We start from the raw sequence: 24,452 nt of genomic DNA, 5'->3' as shown, positions 1-24,452 counted from the left end.
TGTACCTTGTCAGCTCGGGGATTAGAACTTGCAACCTTTCAGGTTACTAGTCCAACGCTCTAACCACTAGGCTACCCTGGCACCCCAATAACTAGCTGACTTGTTAAAAACCTACAGCACTGTCTTTGAAATTCAAATTTCATATTCATTGACACCATCTAAATGTTCTCTATGTTACCGGTAGTTTTATTTGGTGAATAAAATGTGAACGTTTGGCTTATTCCACAAATGTTCAAATAAAAAAATTGCTGATAAGTAAAGAACACACTTTAAGAAAAAATGTAAAAACAGACTTGTTTAACCAGGCACAATGCCTTTTCGTATTACTTAAACTTTTGGTTTAATGTATTTCTTTATACATCTTATAACATCGCATTTAACATCACATCTCCTTCTTGGAACTACTCACATCATGTTCTATCTGTTGTTGTCATGAAAAACAGAACTTCATGCTCATGAAAGGCTATTTTTGATTGACCACAGTTTTACCTCTTGGAATCCAACCACCATGTTAATGAATGAATGCTGGGTAACACTTTATATTAAGTTGTCTAAACTTATGTAGTAATACTGTAATTATACCAGTAATACATAGTAGTCAGGAGAGTAGGATAATTGCATTTTAATTGCTTAGTAATTGAGGTTTTGCCTTTACAAAAGAGGGAGATGGACCGTTCTTCCTTCCACTGGCGTAATAACTAAAACCACTCAACCCCATTACTATGCTATTGGTAAACAACAATGTTGTGACTGTAGTAATTACAGCATTACTACTAATGTAAAGTGTTACCTAGAGCTGCATTGAAAGCAGTGCGAACAAGGTGTAATTATGAACCTAGTGTGAAATAATTATTTCAAATGCTATGTACATTAGTAATATTATGTCAGAATTTGTCATATTTAGATCTGTTTCCGTTTACACTGAACAAAAATATAAACGCAACATGTAAAGTTTTGGTCCCATGTTTCATGAACTGAAATAAAAGATCCCAGAAATGTTCCATATGCACAAAAAGCATATTTATGTCAAATTTGTTTACATCCCTGTTAGTGAGCATTTCTCTTATGCCATGATAATCCATCCACCTGACAGGTGTGGCATATCAAGAAGCTGATTAAATGCCATGATCATTACACAGGTGCACCTTGTGGAGGGGCCAATAAAAGGCCACTCAAAAATATAAAGTTTTGTCACAGATGTCTCAAGCTTTGAGGGAGCGTGCAATTGGCATGCTGACTGCAGGAATGTCCACCAGAGCTGTTGCCAAAGAATTTAATGTTAATTTCTCTACCATAAGCTGCCTCCAACGTCATTTTAGAGAATTTGGCAGTACATCCAATAGGCTTCACAACCACAGACCATGTGTAACCACGCCAACCCAGGTCCTCCACATCTGGTTTCGTCACCTGCGGGAACGATCAGCCACCCAGACTGCTGATGAAACTGGGTTTGCACAACTAAAGAATTTCAGAAACCATCTCAGGGAAGCTCATCTGCTTGCGCTTCATCCTCACCAGGGTCTTGACCTGACTGAAGTTTGGTGTCGTAACCGACTTCAGAGTACAAATTCTCACCTTCGATGGCCACTGGCATGCTGGAGAAGTGTGCTCTTCATGGATGAATCCCGGTTCAACTGTACCAGGCAGATGGCAGACAGCGTGTATGGCGTCGTGTGGGTGAGTGGTTTGCTGATGTCAACGTTGTGAACAGAGTGCCCCATGGTGGCGGTGGGGTTATGGTATGGGCAGGAATAAGCTACTGAAAACAAACACAATTGCATTTTATCGATGGCAATTTGAATGCACAGAGATACCGTGATGAGATCGAGGCCCATTGTCGTGCCATTCATCCGCTGCCAGCACCTCAAGTTTCAGCACAAGCATTTCGCTACACCTGCAATATCATCTGCTAAACATGTGTATGTGACAAATAAAATGTGATTTAATTATGCAGCAACTTCACACAGCCATTGAAGAGGATTGGGACAACATTCCACAGGCCACAATCAACAGCCTGATCAATTCTACATGAAGGAGTTGTCACGCTGCATGAGGCAAATGGTGGTCACACCAGTAACTGACTGGTTTTCTGATCCACACCACTACCTTTTTTTAAAGGTATCTGTGACCAGATGCACATTTGTATTCACAGTCATGTGAAATCCATAGATTAGGGCCTAATTTATTTATTTAAATTGACTGATTTACTTATATGAACCGTAACTCAGTAAAATCTTTGAAATTGTTGCATGTTGTTTATATTTTTGTTCAGTGTATATATTTTATGATAAAACAATAAGCATCCATACAAAACATTTCACATTATAAATAACAATATGTGAATACATTTGAATAAATACATATTATATTGTGGCTCATTGCTCATTGCTTTTTCCTAATGGTGTCCAGCACCAGCTAACATTTGGTATGGTTTCAAATGACAGCGAAACACAACCTTGATATACACTACATGACCAAAGGTATGTGGACACCTGCTCATCATACATCTCATTCCAAAATCATGGACATTAATATAGAGTTGGTCCCCCCTTTGCTGCTATAACAGCCTCCACTCTTTTGGGAAGGCTTTCCACTAGATGTTGGATCATTGCTGTGGGGACTTGTTTCCATTCAGCCACAAGAGCATTAGTGAGGTCGGGCACTGATGTGGGGCGATTAGGCCTGGCTCACAGTCGGCATTCCAATTCAGCCCAAAGGTGTTTGATAGGGTTGAGGTCAGGGCACTGTGCAGGCCAGTCAAGTTATTCCATACCGATCTCGACAAACCATTTCTGTATGGACCTTGCCTTGTGTACAGGGGCATTGTCATGCTGAAACAGGACAGGGCCTTCCCCACACTGTTACCACAAAGGTGGAAGCACAGAATTGTCTAGAATGTCATTGTATGGGCTCCCGAGTGACGCAGCGGTCTACGGCACTGCACTGCTAGAGGCGACACTACAGACCCTGTTTCAATTCCAGGCTGTATCACAACCGGCTGTGATTAGGAGCCCCATAGGACGGCGCACATTTTGCCCAGCGTTGTTAGGGTTTGGCCGGGGTAGGCCGTCATTGTAAATAAGAATCTATTCTTAACGGACTTGCCTAGTTAAATAAAGGATAAATAAATAAAAATACAAAATGCTGTAGTGTTAAGATTTCCCTTCACTGGAACTAAGGGACCTAGCCAAAACCATGAAAAACCACCCCAGGCCATTATTCCTCCTACACCAAACGTTACAGTTGGCACTATGCATTGGGGCAGGTAGCATTCTCCTGGCATCTGCCAAAGCCAGATTAGTTTGTCGGACTGCCAGATGGTAAAGTGTGATTCATCACTCCAGAGAATGAGTTTCCACTGCTCCAGAGTCCAATGGCGGCGAGCTTTACACCACTCCAGCTGACACTTGGCATTGGGCATGGTGAACTTAGGCTTGTATGCAGCTGCTCGGCCATGGACACCCATTTCACAAATCTCCCGATGAACAGTTATTTTGCTGACGTTGCTTCCAGAGGCAGTTTGGAACTCGGTGTGAGTGTTGCAACCGCTACGCATTTCAGCAGTCCTGTTTTGTGAGCTTGTGGGGCCTACCACTTCGCGGCTCAGCCATTGTTGCTCCTATATATATATAGTGTATTTACCATATTTAAACATTGTGAACATCCACCACAACCTATAGATTGACAAAATATAGTAATTCCATAACACATCTATTGAAAAATGGTCTGCAATTAATAGAATTTACAATGCATTAATGCAATGTTGTATCAAATAATATTTACTTGTCAATTACAATAATTCAAACAGAAATGTTGGTCCATTTTGACATGCATAGCAAAATCTCATGCAAACAAATTATTGCAACATCATCAGGCTCAATGCCAAACCAGTTTAAAATGTTACTTTTTAAAAGGAGTTAAAAGGACAACATGACACTGGTTCAACCCAGGCGTTACCCAAAAAGGACAATTTATGTTGAATGTTGCCAAACAGGCCCCTCATCAACTGCTACTCAAACGTCTCTCTGTATGAATTGATATATGATTCTAAGTAATGTAGAAAAGGAAATGGGTGACCTGCCTTACCTTTTTATACGCTGTTATAAAAACAAGAAGTGCCCATTTCATAATGAGCCTGCATATTTTCAGGATCAGTGTTACAATGATTTGATTGGACTTTCATCCTTGACACAGAGAAAACCAAACTGTTTGAAAGTCTTTTGCAATGTAAATATTTAAAAAGTGCAGGGGCGGACTGGCCATCAGGCATTTCGTGAAAAATGCCAGATGGGCCGGTCGATTCTTTACCTCATGGGCCTGCCTAACTTGGGTTTTTTTGTGCAAAATCATCATCATCATCATCATCAGGCTAAGAATAGGGGCCACAAGGGGAAGAAAAAAAAATTGGCCGCTGTCAGGGCCTTGAGGAAAAAAATGGCCCGATGTGTTACAAATGCCAGGGCCGATTTCTGGTCCCAGTGAAAAAGTGCATCACACCCTTGCATAACCAAAAGGTTGGCTTCTCACTGCACTATACACATGGTCTCATCCACCCGTTCTCATCCACTCATTAATGACCTTAGGAAGCACTACCTCAGCATATACCGTAAGACTGTTTCTCATGATGCTCACTGATCAGCTTTCTAATTCACCTCCTTGTTTCAATCTAACGTGCTCCTTCTCAAGTTGTATTGTGACCCCTCCATCCAGACTACGATTTCAAAATCACAAACTCATGAGGATTGAGGCACTGGTGCATGGCATTACTGTATATCCCTTAATGTTATTTAGCAAAAAGTTTAAACATTTTCCAGACAAGCTTCAAATTCAAAGCCCTTTCGAGTCAAGCTATTGGCCAATGCTTCACTCCTTCTCTGCATTTTCCTTTTTTTAAATATATTTTTAAGCTATTTTCTGACTTTATTGAACAGTTAGAGCAGGACTCGGCAACCTTGGTTCTGGAGTGACGCAGGCACTTCATGTTTTTGATTTAACCAACCTGGAAGACCAGGTGTGTTGAATTTAGTCAATCACTGAACTGATCAATTAGCTCATTTGGTCTGGTGTGATGCCTAGTTGGGGCAAAATCCTGCAAGCACTCCAGGAACAGGGTTGTCTACCCCTAAGATAAAGAGAGAGGATGATAGTGGGGAAAGAGAGTGGGCAGTAGGTTGGATTCAAACCTATGCCAACACCGTAGACGTGTGCCGGAGGCATCTGCTTAGACCGCTAGACCACTTTGTCTGCCTTTTGCACAGCCATTTTGATAGGGCTGCCTGGGCTATTGGAATGCAACACCCGCAAAGGGTCGTCACAAGAAGTGATGGTCTCCTTGGAAATGGCGCCAGCTCGTTCTTGGTCCTGTTGCATAGCCAGGTCCTGATCCTCCATGATGGAGTCTGCATCTGGGTTCTCCTGTTGGCTCCTCTTCCTTCTGTAAACCATGTGTCTCTTTAACAGGTCATACCCTTTCACAGGGATCTCAGCCCTTTCCAGTAGGAGCAACAGTCCATTGCTGGATGAATAGAACACGTCAACATGGTTCTCCATCCGCCTGTGCTGGAAAAGGCACTCTTTCCTGCTGAACATCATCTGGTAGGGAGTGACAACAGAAACACAACTTGAATTTCACATGAATACGTTAAGTGATTCTACGAAAATTAATTACACAATGAATGTGAAGTGATTTGGGAGAGCAGATATGACTGTTCCCAGAGTTGCCATCCATGGATGACTTGCCATGCAATACCTACATAACTGAACCACTTTTCCTCGACGTCCACACATAAGAAACGTTTACTTTTCAAGTCCAATATTGACACAAAGTCACTTGTTTCTGTTCTTATTGGGAGGACAACTATGGAAAAATAAAAAAAACATGTCACAATTTCATACTGTACATAAAGACAGACAATGTATTCCTTTTGGTAAATGATTAAACAATCCTAAATAAGGCACTTTGTTGAATTAGTTAATTTTGACATTATCTGTACAGTTTCTTTAGTTTGAGTGTGAAAACTTGAATGAAATCTATTTGTGTGAAATTAACTATAAAATAAAGCATACCCAGCTAGCACATAACGTTCTGAGAACCATATGTTTCTTAGAGCTTGGTGAGAGCGTGGCTGTCCTGTGGTTATTTTGCATACAACCTTCCCACAACTTTCTGAGAATGGTGCAGGATAGTAAGGCCGGGATGATACCAGTATCATAATATTTATTTTCCCATGGGAAAAATGAAAACGCAGAGCAACACTCTTTGGTCCTTTAAAAACCTGCTGTATGTAAAATATTGTGTCCTATGGCTTGAAAATATGAAAGTAAATGTGCCTCTGGATGACAACATAATGTTTTTTTCCAACATTAGGGAAGTTTTCCTAAAGAAAAGCCGCTTCGTGTTTTGTTTCCTTGCCGCGATAGTAATGAGTGTCACAATACTGGTGTCATAGTCCGTGTATGTAGGTGGCAGGGAAGTCAGGCGCAGGAGAAAACAGAGTGGTTTAAAAATTGAGGATTTATATCCAAAACTAACTCCAAAACCCACGTAGAAAATAATCTGGGTAAACAATAACCCGTCGCACACCAATACATAAACAACACGTACATAACATAACAAACAATCACCGACAGAGAAATGAGGGGAAGCAGAGGGTTAAATACACAACATATAATTACTGGGATATGAAACAGGTGTGTAAAGAGACCAGACAAATCCAATGGAAAATGAAAAACTGATCAATGGTGGCTAGAAGACCGGTGACGTCGATCGCCGAACACCACCCGAACAAGGAGGGGCATCAACTTCGGTAGAAGTCGTGACAACTGCTATCAATCCCTACAGGATAGTTGCTTGGCTTTGGAACATTCTCAACACACACACACACACACACACACACACACACACACACAGAATATTCTCTAACAGTTCAGAAACAACATTCTTCTGTGGGAATATCAGAACTTAAGGATAAAGTTTCCTACAGGTTTCCTAATGGTTCTATTTAAAATCATGTTCTCAAATTGTTTCCGAGAAGGTCAAGAAAACTTTCCATAAAAACCACAAGCAAACTTTAGTAACGTTCAGAGAGACCGTTCTAAGATTGTTATTGAAAAACATACATTCCGTTCTGAGCATCAACAAAACTCTCCATCCTCTATCTTAAGTGTGTTGGCCATGCCCACTAATTGGCCACACCTGATCTTAATGAGTGCTTGTTTCCTTTGAAATAGGATCTGTTTGAATAGACTAAAGATAATAGCTTTGTATTGGTAAGATAACACGACATGTTAGCTTCATCCTGGTGGCGTAGTGGACTAATTCCATGGATAGAGAACAGAAGATTATAGGTTAGAATCTCACAGCTGCCTGTTTGCATGATTAATGCCCAAGGAAAGGAATTTCCATTGTCCTATCTGTGCTTGGAGTTCTTTTTTTAACCCAATATAAGCTAGCAGTGTTATTAAAGGCTTATTGAAACATTTAGTGAATGTTTTAAAGGATGTTAAGAAAACTCCTAATAACCTATAATTTCCGTTCTCAGAGCGTTAATAAAACCTCCCAGGAAAAGATTTAAGGAACCAGAGTAAAACTTCTCAGGACCTTCCTGCAACTTAAAAATAAACGTTCCCAGAACAGTCAATTTTCACTTCTGCTCTCAGAACGTTTAAAAAATGTGTTTTACCGGTCAGAAAACATATGGCTTCGTTCCTGTGAAATAAACAGAGCTGCCGGAAAACATGTGGCGAGACAGCATTTGCCTTTTCAATCTGGTGGGGCACCACTTTCAAAGCAGCAGCACCGAACAAGTTTACCCTATTCATTTGTTCACGCCGTAGAAAAAAACGTATAAAATGTTTTGCAATGGAAAAGAAAGCAAGCGTTTCTTATTGGACAAGTTGACATAGTACCTCCCCCAATTAAAGCCTGTTTTCCTTGGTTTTGTCAAGTGAACACTTGCTGCAACAGGTGGGTTCAGTCACAGTGGTCTCCTAGCTACAGCGTCTCATCAACCATGTCTCCCGACAACTACATTTGATTTCACCAGCACTTGATTTCTTTCTTTGCTCACGCTCCTCTCCTGGGCCTTCACTAGATAACACAGCCAAAGTCAAAATTGTCTATATCGTAAACATGTATGAAAACAAAAATGTGCTTCTTGGTCTTCATTTAAGGTTAGGCACAAGGTTAGCAGTGTGGTTAGGTTTAAAAACTGATTTTAAGATGAGACATTTTTGAAATAGGCGGGGTTTATAACTTTGTGGCTGTGTTAACTGGTGACTGTCCCTCCTGCCTGCCTCATGAGCGAACACAAATGTTCATGGAAAACAAGGTATGTGTTAATAAAAGCAGTTTATAAAAGCGGTTTAGTCGTCCTCCAAAACTAGCTAGAATGATCCAATCTATAGCTAGCTAACAAAACTAGTATCTTTAGTAGCCTAGCTAGATATCTGCCCTTAAGCAAGGAAGTTAACCCCCAACAACTGCTCCCGGGCGGTGGAGAAGGTGGAAAGTTTTAAGTTCCTCGGCGTACACATCACAGACAAACTGAAATGGTCCACTCACACAGACATTGTGGTGAAGAAGGCGCAACAGCGCCTCTTCAACCTCAGGAGGCTTAAGAAATTTGGCTTGTCACCCAAAACCCTGACAAACTTTTACAGATCCACAATCTAGAGCATCCTGTCGGGCTGTATCACAGCCTGATACAGCAACTGCACCGCCCTCAACCGCAAGGCTCTCCAGAGGGTGGTGAGGTCTGCACACCGCATCACCGGGGGCAAACTACCTGCCCTCCATGACACCTACACCACCCGATGTCACAGGAAGGCCAAAAAGATCATCAAGGACAACAACCACCCGAGCCACTGCCTGTTTACACTGCTACCATCCAGAAGGCGAGGTCAGTACAGGTGCATCAAAGCTGGGACCAAGAGACTGAAAAACAGCTTCTATCTCAAGGCCATCAGCTAAACAGCAATCACTAACTCAGAGAGGCTGCTGCCTACACTGAGACCCAATCACTGGCCACTTTAATAAATTGATCACTAGTCACTTTATACAATGCACTCTAAATAATGCCACTTTAATCATGTTTACATATCTTACATTAGTGATATCACATGTATTTTATACCATCTATTGCACCTTGCCTATGCCGCTCGGCCATCACTCATACATGTATATATTCTCATTCACCCCTTTAGATGTGTTTATTAGGTAGTTGTTGGGGAATTGTTAGATAACTTGTTAGATATTACTGCACTGCCGGAACTAGAAGCACAAGCATTTCGCTACACTCGCATTAACATATGCATGTGACAAATAACATTTGATTTGACATGGACGTCGATTAAGGCAGGCTTCCCGCACCTCTCTGATTCCCAAAAGCATTTAAAGGCTACGTTCATCATTAGAACCGTTGTAGGAGCATCCTTAGATCTCTGAGCTGTTTCCTAAAACCAACGTTACTAAAGTTGCTCTTGAAAGACACTCGTTATTTAATGACCGCCTCAGACTACTCGAACAGCTAAGTACGTTGTGAATGCCTTTTTGCCCTTCTGCGTCACTTTATACACAAGATCTCAGTTAAACACAAAATCAAGATGTTTGTCTTTATGTGACCGCAGATTAACTTTAGAATGAATGTGACAGTGACTACAAATACAAAGCTGCCCATTTCTTTACAAAACAACATAAAGATGCTTTAAATGAAAACCCAGATGGCTGTATTAAAATAAATACAGTGTAGGCAGTATAGCCCTATATATTTGAATAATATTGAAATCCATTTTATGTTAATGAAATGTAGTTTTATTTAACTATTTGTACGCTACTTTCTGTAATGTTGGCCTGAATATATTTCATGGTGTAATGTGTGCCAAATCTTGATTTAGTGCATTGTTATAGGGTAAGCATTAGAATAAGCCGCCTCAATATTTGTAGTCATATGTGATATCTCTAGGAGCTGTTACGTCATCAGTATTGTGATAAAATTCAAGTATTAAGGTAAGATTGGAAAGGGAGATCCGAGAGCAGTGTTTTTTCTTTTGATCCTATCAGTATCGACACATTTAGCGAACATGCTCTCTGCGTGGTGTTTTGGGAAACGCATGCAGTAGGAAATATGCATTGTTGAAACCTAGGCTTACTAGTGTTTTATCACTATCGGGAAACCGGGCCCAGGTCATGAGATCAGGAAAGACTCCAGGCCCCTGAAAAGACACGCAATGCTTTTGTCCCAACACTTTAGAAACTGTGGTGCCACATCTGAACCAAAAATATACGTTCCCACAACTTCCAAGGAACCAAATGTGCTAGCTGGGTAGTATGAAAATAGTTAATTAAAGAAAAATACACTTACCGAGAGAGTTTGTGGAGATGGCTTTCTTTACATGTCCATTCAAATTCACCTTCCATAAGTAATGTCCTGTATCGACAGACTCTGAGCGCGTGAGGATTCCATTGATTGTCCTGTGCGGCCGCAACAGGTCTAGGTGTACAGGGAAACAATTCACCCGAATGGAGTGTTGTAGAGCGGCCAGCCAGATCACGAGGAGAGCCGGTTGCATGTTGGGGAAATGTGCCGGTTCACACGGTAATCCTGAGGTGCTGAAGGTGCAGTGTTGAACACAATTGACGGGAACAGAGGCCAAAGATTATATTTGAAGACTAACAGCTCTGTGACTGGCCCAACCTTGTCGATATTTTTTTTTTACTGACCGGATTTGAGGTTGAGTTACATAAACTCTTTAGATAACACGGCTAACAATACATTATGCTCGCTCTAACCTATAAAAAAACACGTGTCAAGCTCAACAGAATAATGTATGTGCGGGAAATTATGTATGTATTATGTAATCGTGTAGCCTACATTTCCAGTGAATTTCACCACCGCCCCTCACTTTAAAGGTTAAAGGTAACTGGCCCATATGCCATTCCTGCTCTCTGATAATCGCCTTCACGGTGGTTTGGGTGATATTCTTCCCAAAACGTGGCCATATTTATTTTTGCCAGAAGGGGGAGCCCCAGCTTCACATATATCAAAGGAATTTGAGTGTGTTGAGAATTGCAGTATAGTCCTTGAAATAGTTACATTTATTTATCAACTGCCACAAAGAAACATGTAAATCGCTGGCATGTTTTGCCTTGAGTACTGTATTACCTACTTCTCAATATAAAATACTCAGGGTGGCCTTGACCAAATCAACACATAGGATGTTCAATCATTCTAAATCCAGTTCACAATTGACATACACCACAGGCATAAAATAACAACAACAATAACAACCCATATAAAACATGTTTTATTATTCATTCAGGAATACAGTTGACTGCTGTGCACAGCACATACGTACAAAAATAAAAGGAAAACCATTTTTAGTATATTAGCATTCTTACTCGTCATCATATTTTTTAAGAAACAAATGATTGGAGAAGTCTGTTATTTCAAACTAATTTACAATCATTTCAATAAATCAGAACTAAGGCAGAAGGTGAGGTATATGTTAAAAAAGAGGAGGGGGATTCAGAAGGAAGCACACTCCCCTCTGTGCAGGAATAGAAAACTGAGAGAACTCAAACTTAGGCTGCCGACACACAGGGACACACTGAATCGCTACCACCACTCCCTTATCCACTACCACCCATAGCACCTTTTCACAAGTTGGAGAGCCTGCAACGCACTGTATTGTAAGTTACTGTAGGCTTGAACACCATTTGAGTATCTAACACTCTTTAAGCAGCTTTAATACATTTGGTACAAAGACCTATGGTTAGGACTAACAGGTGTACACTGAACTAGGTGCCCCTTGTGACATGAGAAGCCATTGTGACAGAGGCACAATTCTCACATTTCCAAATATCTATTTCAGTTCACGTATTTGCATGTTGTCATGATAGTGTCCTGTTGCCCATATGGACCAGCAACAAAAAAAAAGAATGATAAGGATGTTGTTATCAAAACAAATATTGTTCACCTTCATGAACATTCACATTGCATGTCTTATTATGAGGACCTTGTGGGGAGAAGAAAGGATGGAAAATAAGATTTTGCACCATCCAAATTCAATAAACCATGAATCCTGCTATGTTATCATCCCAGACGAACACATGCAAGAGAGTGGAAAAGCTTGTTTTCATTCATTCCTCAATTACTGATCCTCATCCTGAATAGGTAGGTGGTGGTGAAGACATTTTTCAGTTCCATTGTGACAATGAAAGTGGGCTTGATCTGGTGCTAGCTGTAGAGATTATTCTACTTGGCAGACTGAGCAACACTTTTAACTTACATAACTATTACAGTAGCTATATCTCCTGGGAGCACCATGGTTCAAGCAACAGCACTACTAGATATGCATATAAAATCATGTTTTATCTCATAACGGTCCAAATCCAAAACAACCTTTGTGTTACATATTTTCATTGTCTGCCATTCCCCTTGATGGAAATAGCGCCTAGCTAGCACATCGATACAATTTCAGCTTGGTGAATTGATCTGATTGGAACTTTGCTTTCTCTTTGGCTGTGGCAAATATGGAGTATGATGACTGTTGACAATGAAATTAATGAAATGAAACACTAGCCACTTTAATAATGTCTCTGTATCTTGCATTACTCATCTCATATGTGTAAACTGTACTCTATACTATTCTACAGTATCTTAGTCACTTTAATTGTTTGTAAGTATTGCATCACCCATCTAATATGTATATACTGTACTCTATACTATGCCACTGTATCTTAGTCCAATGCCTCACTGACATATATGTATATATATTCTTAATCCATTCCTTACTTAGATTTACGTGTATTTTGGGTATATGTTGTGAAACTGTTAAATATTACTTGTTAGATATTACTGCACTGTCGGAGCTAGAAGCACAAGCATTTCGCTACACCCACAATAACATCTGCTAAACACGTGTTGGTGACCAATAAAATATGATTTGATTTGACACAGATGCTTCCTGTGTTCCATCCCAACCAGACACTGCATCAAGCCTCAGCCTGTCTCTTCTTACTACTGTAAGTACTTGTGTGAGGGTAAGTACCAGCTCACATCCATTTTACAGTGGGCTACCAATGCTGTGTTGGAATAAGAATTTAACAGGCGTAAAGTTAAAGGTTGGTAAAAGAGGTCAAAGATGACCTTTCCTGTGTATTTTACTCAGACGCACCAAACATACTTATAGCATTGTAATAGCCAAAGGTAAATCTTTAAATCAGATTATGCCACTCCATTCCCAATAAATCCATGCTCATTGGCGACCAGTCAAAGAGAGATACAGAATCAAACCACTTACACCTAAAAATCACCTTATGTCATTCATGCAAGGTTTTCATTGAGCTACACACCATTCATAAATAAATAAAGGAATAACAAAACGAACGTAGGTCAAAGGGGCGTCAAAGGGGCCAAGTGATACTGGTGAACATGAACACCATGTGCTTAGACACAGTGAAAGAGGTCTATGACTCTGACCTTGGACTAAAATGGCTCTGGGTTGGGGAGGAAGGATACTTCTGGAATCTCAAGACTGTTGTTGAACAAAGGGTTTTACAGTGTCAACTGGCCAAGGGGGGTCTGCTCAGGTACAGTATTCGAGGAGGAGAGCAAGCAAGCATTGACTTAAATTATGCTGCATACTGTACAAAGCCCAAACATCACTACTGTAAGCCTTTGGTGAATTGCTTTGAGACATTGCTTCTGTTTTTCTTTCACACAAGATCTTACAACTTAATAACCAGTTTAAACAATAAAAGAGAGAAACAGGTACGTACGAGTACAATCCTTATTATTATCTAAATATCAGATATTAGACATAATAGCCAGATTGTGATACCTGAAATGTTGTTAGCACATCTTAATTGCATGAAATAATGATCCCTTCTCAAAAAATGTAATAGGAATATTTACATATTTTTCTAATTAATGTAGCAGACCCTCATTTACAGAGTGAACGTGAAAACAAGCACTATTTATGCAGCTCAACATTTACTGCAGAAATGGAGATACTGTAAAAGTGCTAACATTTTTTTTCAAACCGGCAGATAAGTTAAGGTTTCAACCCTCATCAGTTTCAAAAAACGGATCAAACTGTTTGATCGATCGATACAGCAGGCTCCCGGTTAGTCCAAGACCAGACACACACACATTTCAATCTGGTCTAAACATCAAGCCATCTCACACTCAGCCTCATAAAAGCCAGGATTGTCAAAGTTCTCCTAGCATGGTGGGTCTCCAGTTCTAGCTTCCCACATCAATGGCTGTGAGCTCCTGAGGGGCCCGGCCTGTCCAACAGTCTCAATTACTTAACTGATCTAATTTTGGAAAGAAAATAAACTGAAGATACTTTTGGCCCTCTAGGAATTGGGCTAAAGCCCCCTGGAGTGTCTGAGGGAGTGATGACTTGCGTGTCGTCCCTATTTCTGACTGAGGGGAGCGTTTCTCGCATGCAAGGGAAGGAGCCACAAGTAGGAATCAAAGGCAACCACCACCTCATCACAAAGCAAGGAAACAAACAGGTGCTCTAGTTGCCCTTACTAGACAATGATATAATGTTGACACAGATGATGGAAAATGTTTAGTTCTTGATGGATAATGACAAAAGTTCAAAGTAAACAGGCATTCTTCTCAGTAGAAATATCATGCACACATTATTTCATTCGGGAAATGGCGCTTTGAGGTAATAAAAAGTATCCATTCCACTTCTAGATGCTGAGATGAGCTGTCATCTACTGACAGGGCAAGGTCTTCACCATTTATGTATGGCAAGCACACATACAAAGTGAAGGGGACAGATGAAGCTTCTCCACCCCTTATATAATACTGATAAAATAATAAGCAGCAATTAATGGCATATCTGTAAGTTCTAATACAAAGTAAGCTACCGAAATATACATATAAAGACTGAATAAATACTATCATATAGTGGTATTTCTTTCTTTTTCAGTCCATTTGTATTGGTGTATACAGTATAATGTTACCTGGACAACAATCCACATGTGCAAATAAGTGAGTTATTGCCTGCCAGTCTTGCTCATATTCGGGGGAGGAAGTGTGTGACAGTCATGGCAGTGGTAGCCTTTTTGCCTCTCTTCAGACGGCCATGCTTGCTGAGAGCAATGTAGGAGCCTCTGTAAACGGAAGACTCATAGGCGTTGTAGTTGTTTGGAAGCATGCTCTCTCTGAACTTGCACTCATCATGGAAGACTGTCTGAAAATAACAAAGGAGAAAAGGTAAAATAAAAAGTATGGCCAAGTTAAGTTTCAGTTACCAGTTTTATACAGTTGTACAAGTTGCACAGAAAAATACATGCCATGCATACATTTCATCCTCACCCAGAATTAGTTGACATGTAAAGTAGGGGAGCCATGCACTAACTAAATGTATCAAATTTGGGATTGATGGAAGAACCTGTAAAGCTTTGTTTCTGAATAGCACATATCTTGCTCCATCCAAAATTCATAATAAACTAAATTGTTTATCATGTATGTTCTTGAGGGGATATCTAACCAAAATTGCAGCATGTTCTCTTTTTTATTGAAAACTACAATAAAAAAATTGAAATTGACTGATATAATCCTGAAATATCATACTCACTCAATATCAACAACAAAAAATGCACTGTGCATGTTGCTGTTTTGGAGGGGTTTACACATGCTATTGGGAGCATGCTAACAGGGACCTTACCTACCACTCCCATAGTTTGTGCTTGATGAAGACAATACTAAGCTGCAGCTAACTGAACAAAAACAAATGTTGGTTTACTAACTCCTATAGACTACAGGTCTATAGACTTATTTATGTGTAGTAATAAGATGAAGTAAACGTGTACTATCCTTTTAAATATCAATGAATCTGTATTACACACAGGTAGCACTGCTGTACAACTTATTTCTCACCCATATGGTTAATTAATTAGCCTATTAACCAATGAATTATTAGTGCAATAATTAAAGAGATTATCTAGTACTTTTGTATACTTTTTAGCCAGTAGTTCTGAATGTAGCACTCACGAACCAAAAGTGGTCCCTGAAAATTGCGTACTACGTCACATATGTGCACCACGTAATTGCGCTCTCTCTCTCTCTACTGTGTCCACTGGGCCGTGCAACCTCATTGGATAAAGCTGGGCAGTCGCCTTGCTAGCTGTCAATCAAATGCTTGAGGGGCTGAAGCTCATTGGTTAGAACTCAAATTGCTAGTGGGCTGGCCTACATTGCAGGAAATGTAGGGAAAATGGCACAACACATCTTCAAGAAAACAGATAGTTTCAAAATAGGGATTTTGTGGCTGATTGAGGTAAGACAGTAATTCTGATCATAGATTATGCATGCATGAACTACACATTGACACATCCAGCCTAAAGCGAGAGGTTTAAAAAATACTTTATTAGTTACCAAAATACCAGAGTATGTCTTTAATGTAAACGTGTTGTTAATTGCATACACTATGTAACTGTATCCTTTTTGTGATGTTCATTAATGCGCAATTGGAAAGCTGCATGGGCCTTCTTTTGCTCACCTTGCAAGTTGTTCATTTGTCTATCCTAATAAACATTTCACAAATAATATTTTTCAGAGTATTATTTTTCTGACCATTTTCTGCAATAATAAGTTGTGAAAAGACAGCATGTGCTGGGACTATCGACAAGAAGGGGAGCTGATGACGTCCGTCAGAGATACCCTAATACAGTGGTCTCCAACCTTCGAGAGCTAATTTATTTTAAAAAAAAATTCTAATAGGCACATTCTTCCCTTCTCTCTGCAACTCTTTCTGGGTCCTTAGGGTACAAGAGAAAATAGTGCACTGTTTTCTGTCAATATACCTGGAAGAATAATGGTTAATAAACAACTCTAAGGGGGCCCTATAAAATCTGTAATTTTTTTCTCAAATTCTGTTTTATATTTTCCCAAATTATGTTTTCTCGGTTTTCTTTTTCCTGGTTTTAGATGTTTTTTGTTTTTAACTCTCAAATGTACAATTGTTCATACAGAAACAACGGAATTGGAACGTTCTGAGTCCATGTTAATGCTTAAATCACATCAGAAGACAATTTTGGGGGGTGTCTAGAACAAAACGTACACATTTTGATTCGAGTGTAATTTCCCCTTTAATTGCGCATCTGGCCCTAAAATTGCGCATCTAGCAAGCGAGGAATGTGTCATCTAACGTGTCGGTCTAGCATGGTTCTGTACTGCTGCTGCTCATTTAATTGCAAAGTTTGCAAATAACACATAATAGATACAAATGATATACTTGCTCATGATATACTTCTACCAGGTAATCCTACTTTGCAGTTAACATTTAATTGAGAAGGTTTTGGGGAAAGTATTTCTGTCAAAATCACGTCAACTGGCTACACACGGAGTGATAGACAAACGCGCGCACCACAGACAGACAGGGGCAATATTGCTGGAAATTAATTGGCAGATATTGTGGTAGGTTTGGCCAATAGTGGCTAACCTGGGGTGGGATAATGTCAATGGTGCGTTGATTAGATAGTAGGCTAGCTGGGAGCTTGCGGTGTCTGATACTTGTGAGAACACGTGAAAATTGCATGTATACTGAACAAAAATATAAACGCAACATAGAAAGTCTTTGTCCCATGTTTCATGAGCTGAAATAAATGATCGCAGACATTTGTCATACACACAAAAATCTTATTTCTCTCAAATGTTGTGCACTAATTTGTTTACATCCCTGTTAGTGAGCCAATCCTTTGCCAAGATAATCCATCCACCTGACAGGTGTGGCATGTCAAGAAGCTGATTAAACAGCAAGATCATTACACAGGTGTACCTTGTGCTGGGGACAATAAAAGGCCACTCAGTTTTGTCACATAACACAATGCCACAGATGTCTCAAGTTTTGAGAGAGCGTGCAATTGGCATGCTGACTGCAGGAATGTCCACCAGAGCTGTTGCCGCCTCCAACGTCATTTTAGAAAATTTGGTAGTATATCCAACCGGTCTCCAACCGCAGACCACATGCAACCATGCCAGCCCTGGACCTCCACATCTGGTTTATTCATCTGTAGGATCGTCTGAGACCAGCCATCTGACAGCTGATGAAACTGTGGGTTTGCACAACCAAAGAATTTCTGCACAAACTGTCAGAAACTGTCTCAGGGAAGCTAATAAGGGTGCTTGTTTTCCTGACTGCAGTTCGGCGTCATAACTGGTTAGGTTATGGTATGGGCAGGGATAAGATACTGGACAACGAACACAATTGCATTTTATCAATGGCAATTTGAATGCACAGAGATACCACGACAAGACCCTGAGGACATTGTCGTGCCATTCATCCGCCGCCATCACCTCATGTTTCACATGATAATGCTTGGCCCCATGTAGCAAGGATCTGTACACAATTCCTGGAAGCTGAAAAAGTCCCCGTTCCTCCATGGCCTGCATACTCACAAGACATGTCACCCATTGTGCATGTTTGGGATGCTCTGGGTTAGAGGTCGACCGATTATGATTTTTCAACGCTGATACCGATACCGATTATTGGAGGACCAAAAAGGCCGATACCAATTAATCGGCTGAATTTTTGATTTATTTATTTGTAATAATGACAATTACAACAATATTGAATGAACACTTATTTTAACTTAATATAATACATCAATAAAATCAATTTAGCCTCAAATAAATAATGAAACATGTTCAATTTGGTTTAAATAATGCAAAAACAAAGTGTTGGAGAAGAAAGTAAAAGTGCATTATGTGCCATGTAAGAAAGCTAACGTTTAAGTTCCTTGCTCAGAACATGAGAACATATGAAAGCTGGTGGTTCCTTTTAACATGAGACTTCAATATTCCCAGGTAAGAAGTTTTAGGTTGTAGTTATTATAGGAATTATAGGACTATTTCTCTCTATACGATTTGTATTTCATATACCTTCGACTATTGGATGTTCTTATAGGCACTTTAGTATTGCCAGTGTAACAGTATAGCTTCCGTCCCTCTCCTCGCTCCTACCTGGGCTCAAACCAGGAACACATCGACAACAGCCACCCTCGAAGCAGTGTTACCCATGTAGAGGAAGGGGAACAACTACTCCAAGTCTCAGAGCGAGTGACGTTTGAAACGCTATTAGCGTGCACCCCGCTAACTAGCTAGCCATTTCACATCGGTTACACCAGCCTAATCTTGGGAGTTGATAGGCTTGAAGTCATAAACAGCGCAATGCATTGCGAAGGGCTGCTGGCAAAACGCACGAAAGTGCTATTTTGAATGAACGCTTATGAGCCTGCTGGTGCCTACCACCGCTCAGTCAGACTGCTCTATCAAATCATAGACTTAATTATAACATAATAACACACAGAAACACGAGCCTTAGGTCAATAATATCGTCGAATCCGGAAACTATCACGTTTATTCTTTCAGTGAAATACGGAACCGTTCCGTATTTTATCTAACAGGTGGCATCCATAAGTCTAAATGTTCCTGTTACATTGCACAACCTCCAATGTTATGTCATAATTCTGAAAAATTCAGGCAAATTAGTTCGCAACGAGCCAGGCGGCCCAAACTGTTGCATATACCCTGACTCTACGTGCAATGAACGCAAGAGAAGTGACACAATTTCACCTGGTTAATTTTGCCTGCTAACTTGGATTTCTTTTAGCTAAATATGCAGGTTTAAAAACATATACTTCTGTGTATTGATTTTAAGAAAGGCATTGATGTTTATGGTTAGGTACAGTCGTGCAACGATTGTGCTTTTTTTTCCGCAAATGCGCTTTTGTTAAATCATCCCCCGTTTGGGGAAGTTGGCTGTCTTTGTTAGGAAGAAATAGTCTTCACAGTTCGCAACGAGCCAGGCGGCCCAAACTGCTGCATATACCCTGACTCTGTTTGCAAGAGAAGTGACACATTTTCCCTAGTTAAAAGAAATTCATGTTAGCAGGCAATATTAATAACTAAATATGCAGGTTTAAAAATATATACTTGTGTATTGATTTTAAGAAAGGCATTGATGTTTATGGTTAGGTACACGTCGGAGCAAAGACAGTCCTTTTTCGCGAATGCGCACCACATCGATTATATGCAACGCAGGACTGGCTAGATAAACTAGTAACATCATCAACCATGTGTAGTTAACTAGGGATTATGATTGATTGATTGTTTTTTATAAGATAAGTTTAATGCTAGCTAGCAACTTACCTTGGCTTCTTACTGCATTCGCATAACAGGCAGGCTCCTCGTGGAGTGCAAAGGTGGTTTGAGCATTGGACTAGTTAACCATAAGGTTGCATCCCCAAGCTGACAAGGTAAAAATCTGTCGTTCTGCCCCTGAACAAGGCAGTTAACCCACCGTTCCTAGGCCGTCATTGAAAATAAGAATGTGTTCTTAACTGACTTGCCTAGTTAAATAAAGGTAAAAAAAAATTGTTATGAAAACTTGAAATCGGCCCTAATTAATCGGCCATTCCAATTAATCGGTCGACATCTACTCTGGATCGACATGTACGACAGCGTGTTCCAGTTCCAGAAAAATATCCAGCAACTTCGCACAGCCATTGAAGAGGAGTTGGACAACATTCCACAGGCCACAATCTACAGCCTGATCAACTCTATGCGAAGGCGATGTGTTGCGCTGCATGAGGCAAATGGTGGTCACACCATATATTGAATGGTTTTCTGATCCACGCCCCTACCTTTCTGTGACCTACAGAGGCATATCTGCATTCCCAGTCATGTGAAATCCATAGATTATGGCCTAATGAATTTATTTAAATTGACTGATTTGCTTATATGAACTGTAACTCAGTAAAATCTTTGAAATTATAGCATATATTTTTGTTCAGTGTAGTTTCAGAATTGTTTGGTGAGCTACTCACAGGTGGGCAGTGAGCTACTGGTAGCTCTTGATCGACTTGTTGGAGATTAACTCAATCCTAGCTCAAAACTATTTGTTCAACATCTATAGTCAGAGGACGCACTTCACTCAAGCCCCATTTATACCTGGTTCTAATTTGCGTCCTTTGTCCTGATCTTGTCCACATTCTGATTTTGCCCACATTTGTAGACAGGTGTAGACAATCAAAAGACACATTGTGACCTGATTGTGGTCAGATCATCCTGCCCACCTCCGGAGGTAGTCAGTCACACATTGTGTCTGGATATCTTACAAGTGTAGACAGATCTGGACAGAGAAACCATTTTAAATCATAATTATTTTGCCCTCTAAAATCATTGACAGGAGGCACCATTAACTGATTACATCAATATGTGTCTTACAATAAAGAAACATTATTTTGAAATAATAGCTGTGAAAAATGTGCATAAGTGAAGGGACCAGGAAATCTGTTCACAATGCAGACACAGTGGACAGATAAGACACATTTTATTACACATTTCTGGAAATGTGTGCACAATCAGAATGTATATAAGATCAGGACAAAGGTCCCATATTAGCACCAGGTATAAACGGGGCTTCAGTGATAGGCATAACCTACAAATGTAACCTAACATGTAAATAATATTCATCTTTAATGGACGAATTTCATATGGTCCCAAGTCACGATGACAGGTTCTGGAGTGTCGGGGGGCTTTCCCCGCACACAGGGCCATATTACAGAGCGTGACAAAATTATGCGTCTGTTAACCTCATCATTATTGCCCAAGGCAAGTCGACCATGAACAGGCCCCTAGCTCATTTGCTGCCTACAATTAAATACGAACGCATAATAAGAAAGGGTAAACATATATAATGAACCATCAAAAATACCAAAATAGCGTTCCACTAGCATATGTCTTATCACATATTTCACAGCACATGTTAAGATAGGCACACCCAACAGCTTTAAATGGCATGCAAATAAAACCCGATCAGTCATAATAGCAAATGCCACGCGGAACCATTCAAACAAATATTGCAGGACAATAAATGTAATAGTGAGCATACCTACCGTTCCGTATAACCTTCCTCGGCCATTCATTGCGACAAACAGCTCACTTCTCACACCATACAAGCTAACCACTCCTCGCTCTACCGTTGAGATCTCTAATAGACCTAATTGAACAAAATACCAAATATTAGATATTGGAAAAACACATCCGATCAGACTGGCACAAAATATGTTTCGAAATGGTTGTAGGCTAGGCTATAGCTAGGATGTGCTCTGCGTCTGTGGGTGTAACCTTGCAGGTTGCTACGCAGGATGCTGAGTCTTTGTTCTATATACATTCCCACATTCAATTTTCGATATTTCCTCAGTTTAGGCTATCGTGTAATAATTGCCCTTTTGGACGTGTGCGGTGTCGGTGACTGTTCGTTTTTGGGCCGCTGTAGGAGCCAGTGTAAAAATAAGTTGTTGTCTAAATACGTCCATACATTCATGTCATGTTTGAGCTTAGGGAGATATTTAGCACTGGTGGATAGTGTTTTTAATAGATCTGTCTTTGCTCTAGAAGTCATCCAATGTTCCCTTCGCGTCTTTTGACACATCACGCAAAATATGGGCTATAGGCTCTGTTTGACGCATAATTATTGACGACCCCTTTATGTGATGTCTATTGCATTACATCTGTGGAAGCAACTCACTGTACTGGTTTTCATTATGTACACCATTTATCCTGCCGTCTGGGAGGACCTGGAGGTGAAACCCGATACCCACGTTGCAGTAGAGCCTCCGCACTCTTTTGATACCTAGCAAATAGTCACTCTCCCAGTTCAGGTCCGATCTCTCCCCCGAGATGCCCAGAATGGAGCGGGAGAATAGGGTCTCCCATCTTTTCTCCAATAAAGTTGCATTTGTCCTGCTTGGAATAGGATATGATGACACAATCCCGACTAGGTACCCCAAGAGAACAATCGCAGTCAACGTCCAGTGCGTGCTGGCCTCGTAGGACATACTGATGAGGAGCCTTTGCGCAATGGCCTTCCGGTTTACCTTCGGGGCACGTGGTCAAAATTAATGGCCCTAAAAATACCACTCTTCTTGTTTTTCTTCCTTCGGCATGCTGGCAGTGGATTATTTTTGGAACGCAGATCTGAACTCTGGGTATGAAACGAGAGCCCCAGTGCAGAGGGGTAGAAATAGGAGAGTGTGCGGCAGAGCTTGAGGTGGTGGCGGTGATGATTACCATGTTTTGCAGCTCCGCGCTTCTCTCTCTCTGTAGGCAACGCAGGCCGTGGAGAATACCACTCACCAAAACTCTGTTTCACCATGCCAGGCTATCGCATCTCTAGATGACGTCATGCTGACTTCACCGCTGCCCCGTCGAATAATACAAGGGCCGAGGATGTAGAGAGTGAAGTTGCGAGCAAGCAAGAAAAGAGTCGCTGAACTGCAGTGCCCTGGAGAGTTCAACGGAACACTGTCACAGCGCCCGTGAAACCGAGGAAGGGAGAGACCTCATTGGGTGGCGTTAAGCAAATGCGGGACATGAGAGACCCTTTGGCAGCTCCCAAATTGGGTCGGTGGTCATATGTCTGACAGGCTGCGTCCTTATTTAGAAGGAAGGTGTAAAAACAGTCCACTTGTCACCGGAGAGCAATGGCACCCTTGCAGGCCACATCCTATGCTGCTTGTTTATTAAGGCTAGGCCTAGTGCGCAATTCGGTTACCCCGAAACGTCTCTCATAGACTATTCCTTCCCCTTGCCTGAAACATAAAAGCATATAATATTTTCTTTGTAATGCCACCATGGAGCATGCCTATACGTCAAATTGATTATATACAGTTGCGCGCTTCCACCGGACCCCTTAACACATGTCATCCATTTGGTTGGAAATTCCGATGGAAGGCGCTATTTCCAAGGTTTTAATAACTGTGCTTCATACGCAACCACCATTGACCATAGTTCAAATCATTTTCACAAACGGTAAAAAGTTGTTCTTAGTGACATACGACATCTCAGACAAGCATTTTACAATGCAGTACATTTATTTGTATACAAATATATTTGGTGACTGCACATTGATACCCAATCTGGATTTATAATAAAAATGATTTGATTTTTATGAAGGCTGAAAATACCAAGGACAACACATTCGGAGCATCAGTGAAAACTGAGGACATAATAGCAGATTCATAATCATACAGTCATCGGCAAATAGGCCCAATGTGAAGATCCTTGGCACTTGCTATCATGAAGCACAACTAACCCAAACACTGGGCATTTGGACAAATAAAGGACCACAACACTTGCTAACTTGTTGAAATTCAATGGTTACTTATGTCTATGAAATATCAACAGAACTAAATATGGGGGGAACAGAGGAACAATGGTTATAATTGAGCCAGATGCAACAGTATTGACTACTTCCTATTTACAAATAAATAATGATACACGAAGCGTTTACCATACTCTGCACAGGCATTAGTCATCATCAGGAAATGCACATTCAGAAAAGTTGCTCCTTTAAAACCAGAACTAATACAGGAAATGGTCAGGAGGAATGAATATATATATATATTTAACTTTAAAGCA

General features: G+C 40.5%; 2 protein-coding genes across 2 annotated transcripts; both read right to left on the bottom strand.

Annotated features, from left to right (window-relative positions):
- Positions 1–3,758: 3,758 nt before the first annotated feature.
- Positions 3,759–10,922, bottom strand: LOC115197444 (fibroblast growth factor 23). Its single transcript, XM_029758972.1, has 3 exons — positions 10,362–10,922; positions 5,754–5,857; positions 3,759–5,592 (listed from the first exon to the last, which is right to left on the bottom strand). Exons 1-3 carry the CDS (start codon positions 10,567–10,569, stop codon positions 5,230–5,232), a joined length of 675 nt encoding a protein of 224 aa, XP_029614832.1. The 5' UTR covers positions 10,570–10,922; the 3' UTR covers positions 3,759–5,229.
- Positions 10,923–13,117: 2,195 nt separating this feature from the next.
- On the bottom strand, positions 13,118–23,592 carry LOC115197441 (fibroblast growth factor 6). Its single transcript, XM_029758964.1, has 3 exons — positions 22,561–23,592; positions 21,926–22,029; positions 13,118–15,216 (listed from the first exon to the last, which is right to left on the bottom strand). The coding sequence occupies exons 1-3, from the start codon at positions 22,868–22,870 to the stop codon at positions 15,040–15,042; spliced, it is 591 nt and encodes a 196-aa protein (XP_029614824.1). The 5' UTR covers positions 22,871–23,592; the 3' UTR covers positions 13,118–15,039.
- Between the last annotated feature and the right edge of the window lie 860 nt (positions 23,593–24,452).

Source organism: Salmo trutta, chromosome 7, assembly GCF_901001165.1.
Source record: "Salmo trutta chromosome 7, fSalTru1.1, whole genome shotgun sequence".
Lineage (NCBI taxonomy): Eukaryota > Metazoa > Chordata > Actinopteri > Salmoniformes > Salmonidae > Salmo > Salmo trutta.
The sequence above is the reverse complement of the archived record's forward strand: the minus strand, read 5'-3'. Positions and strand labels throughout refer to the sequence as shown.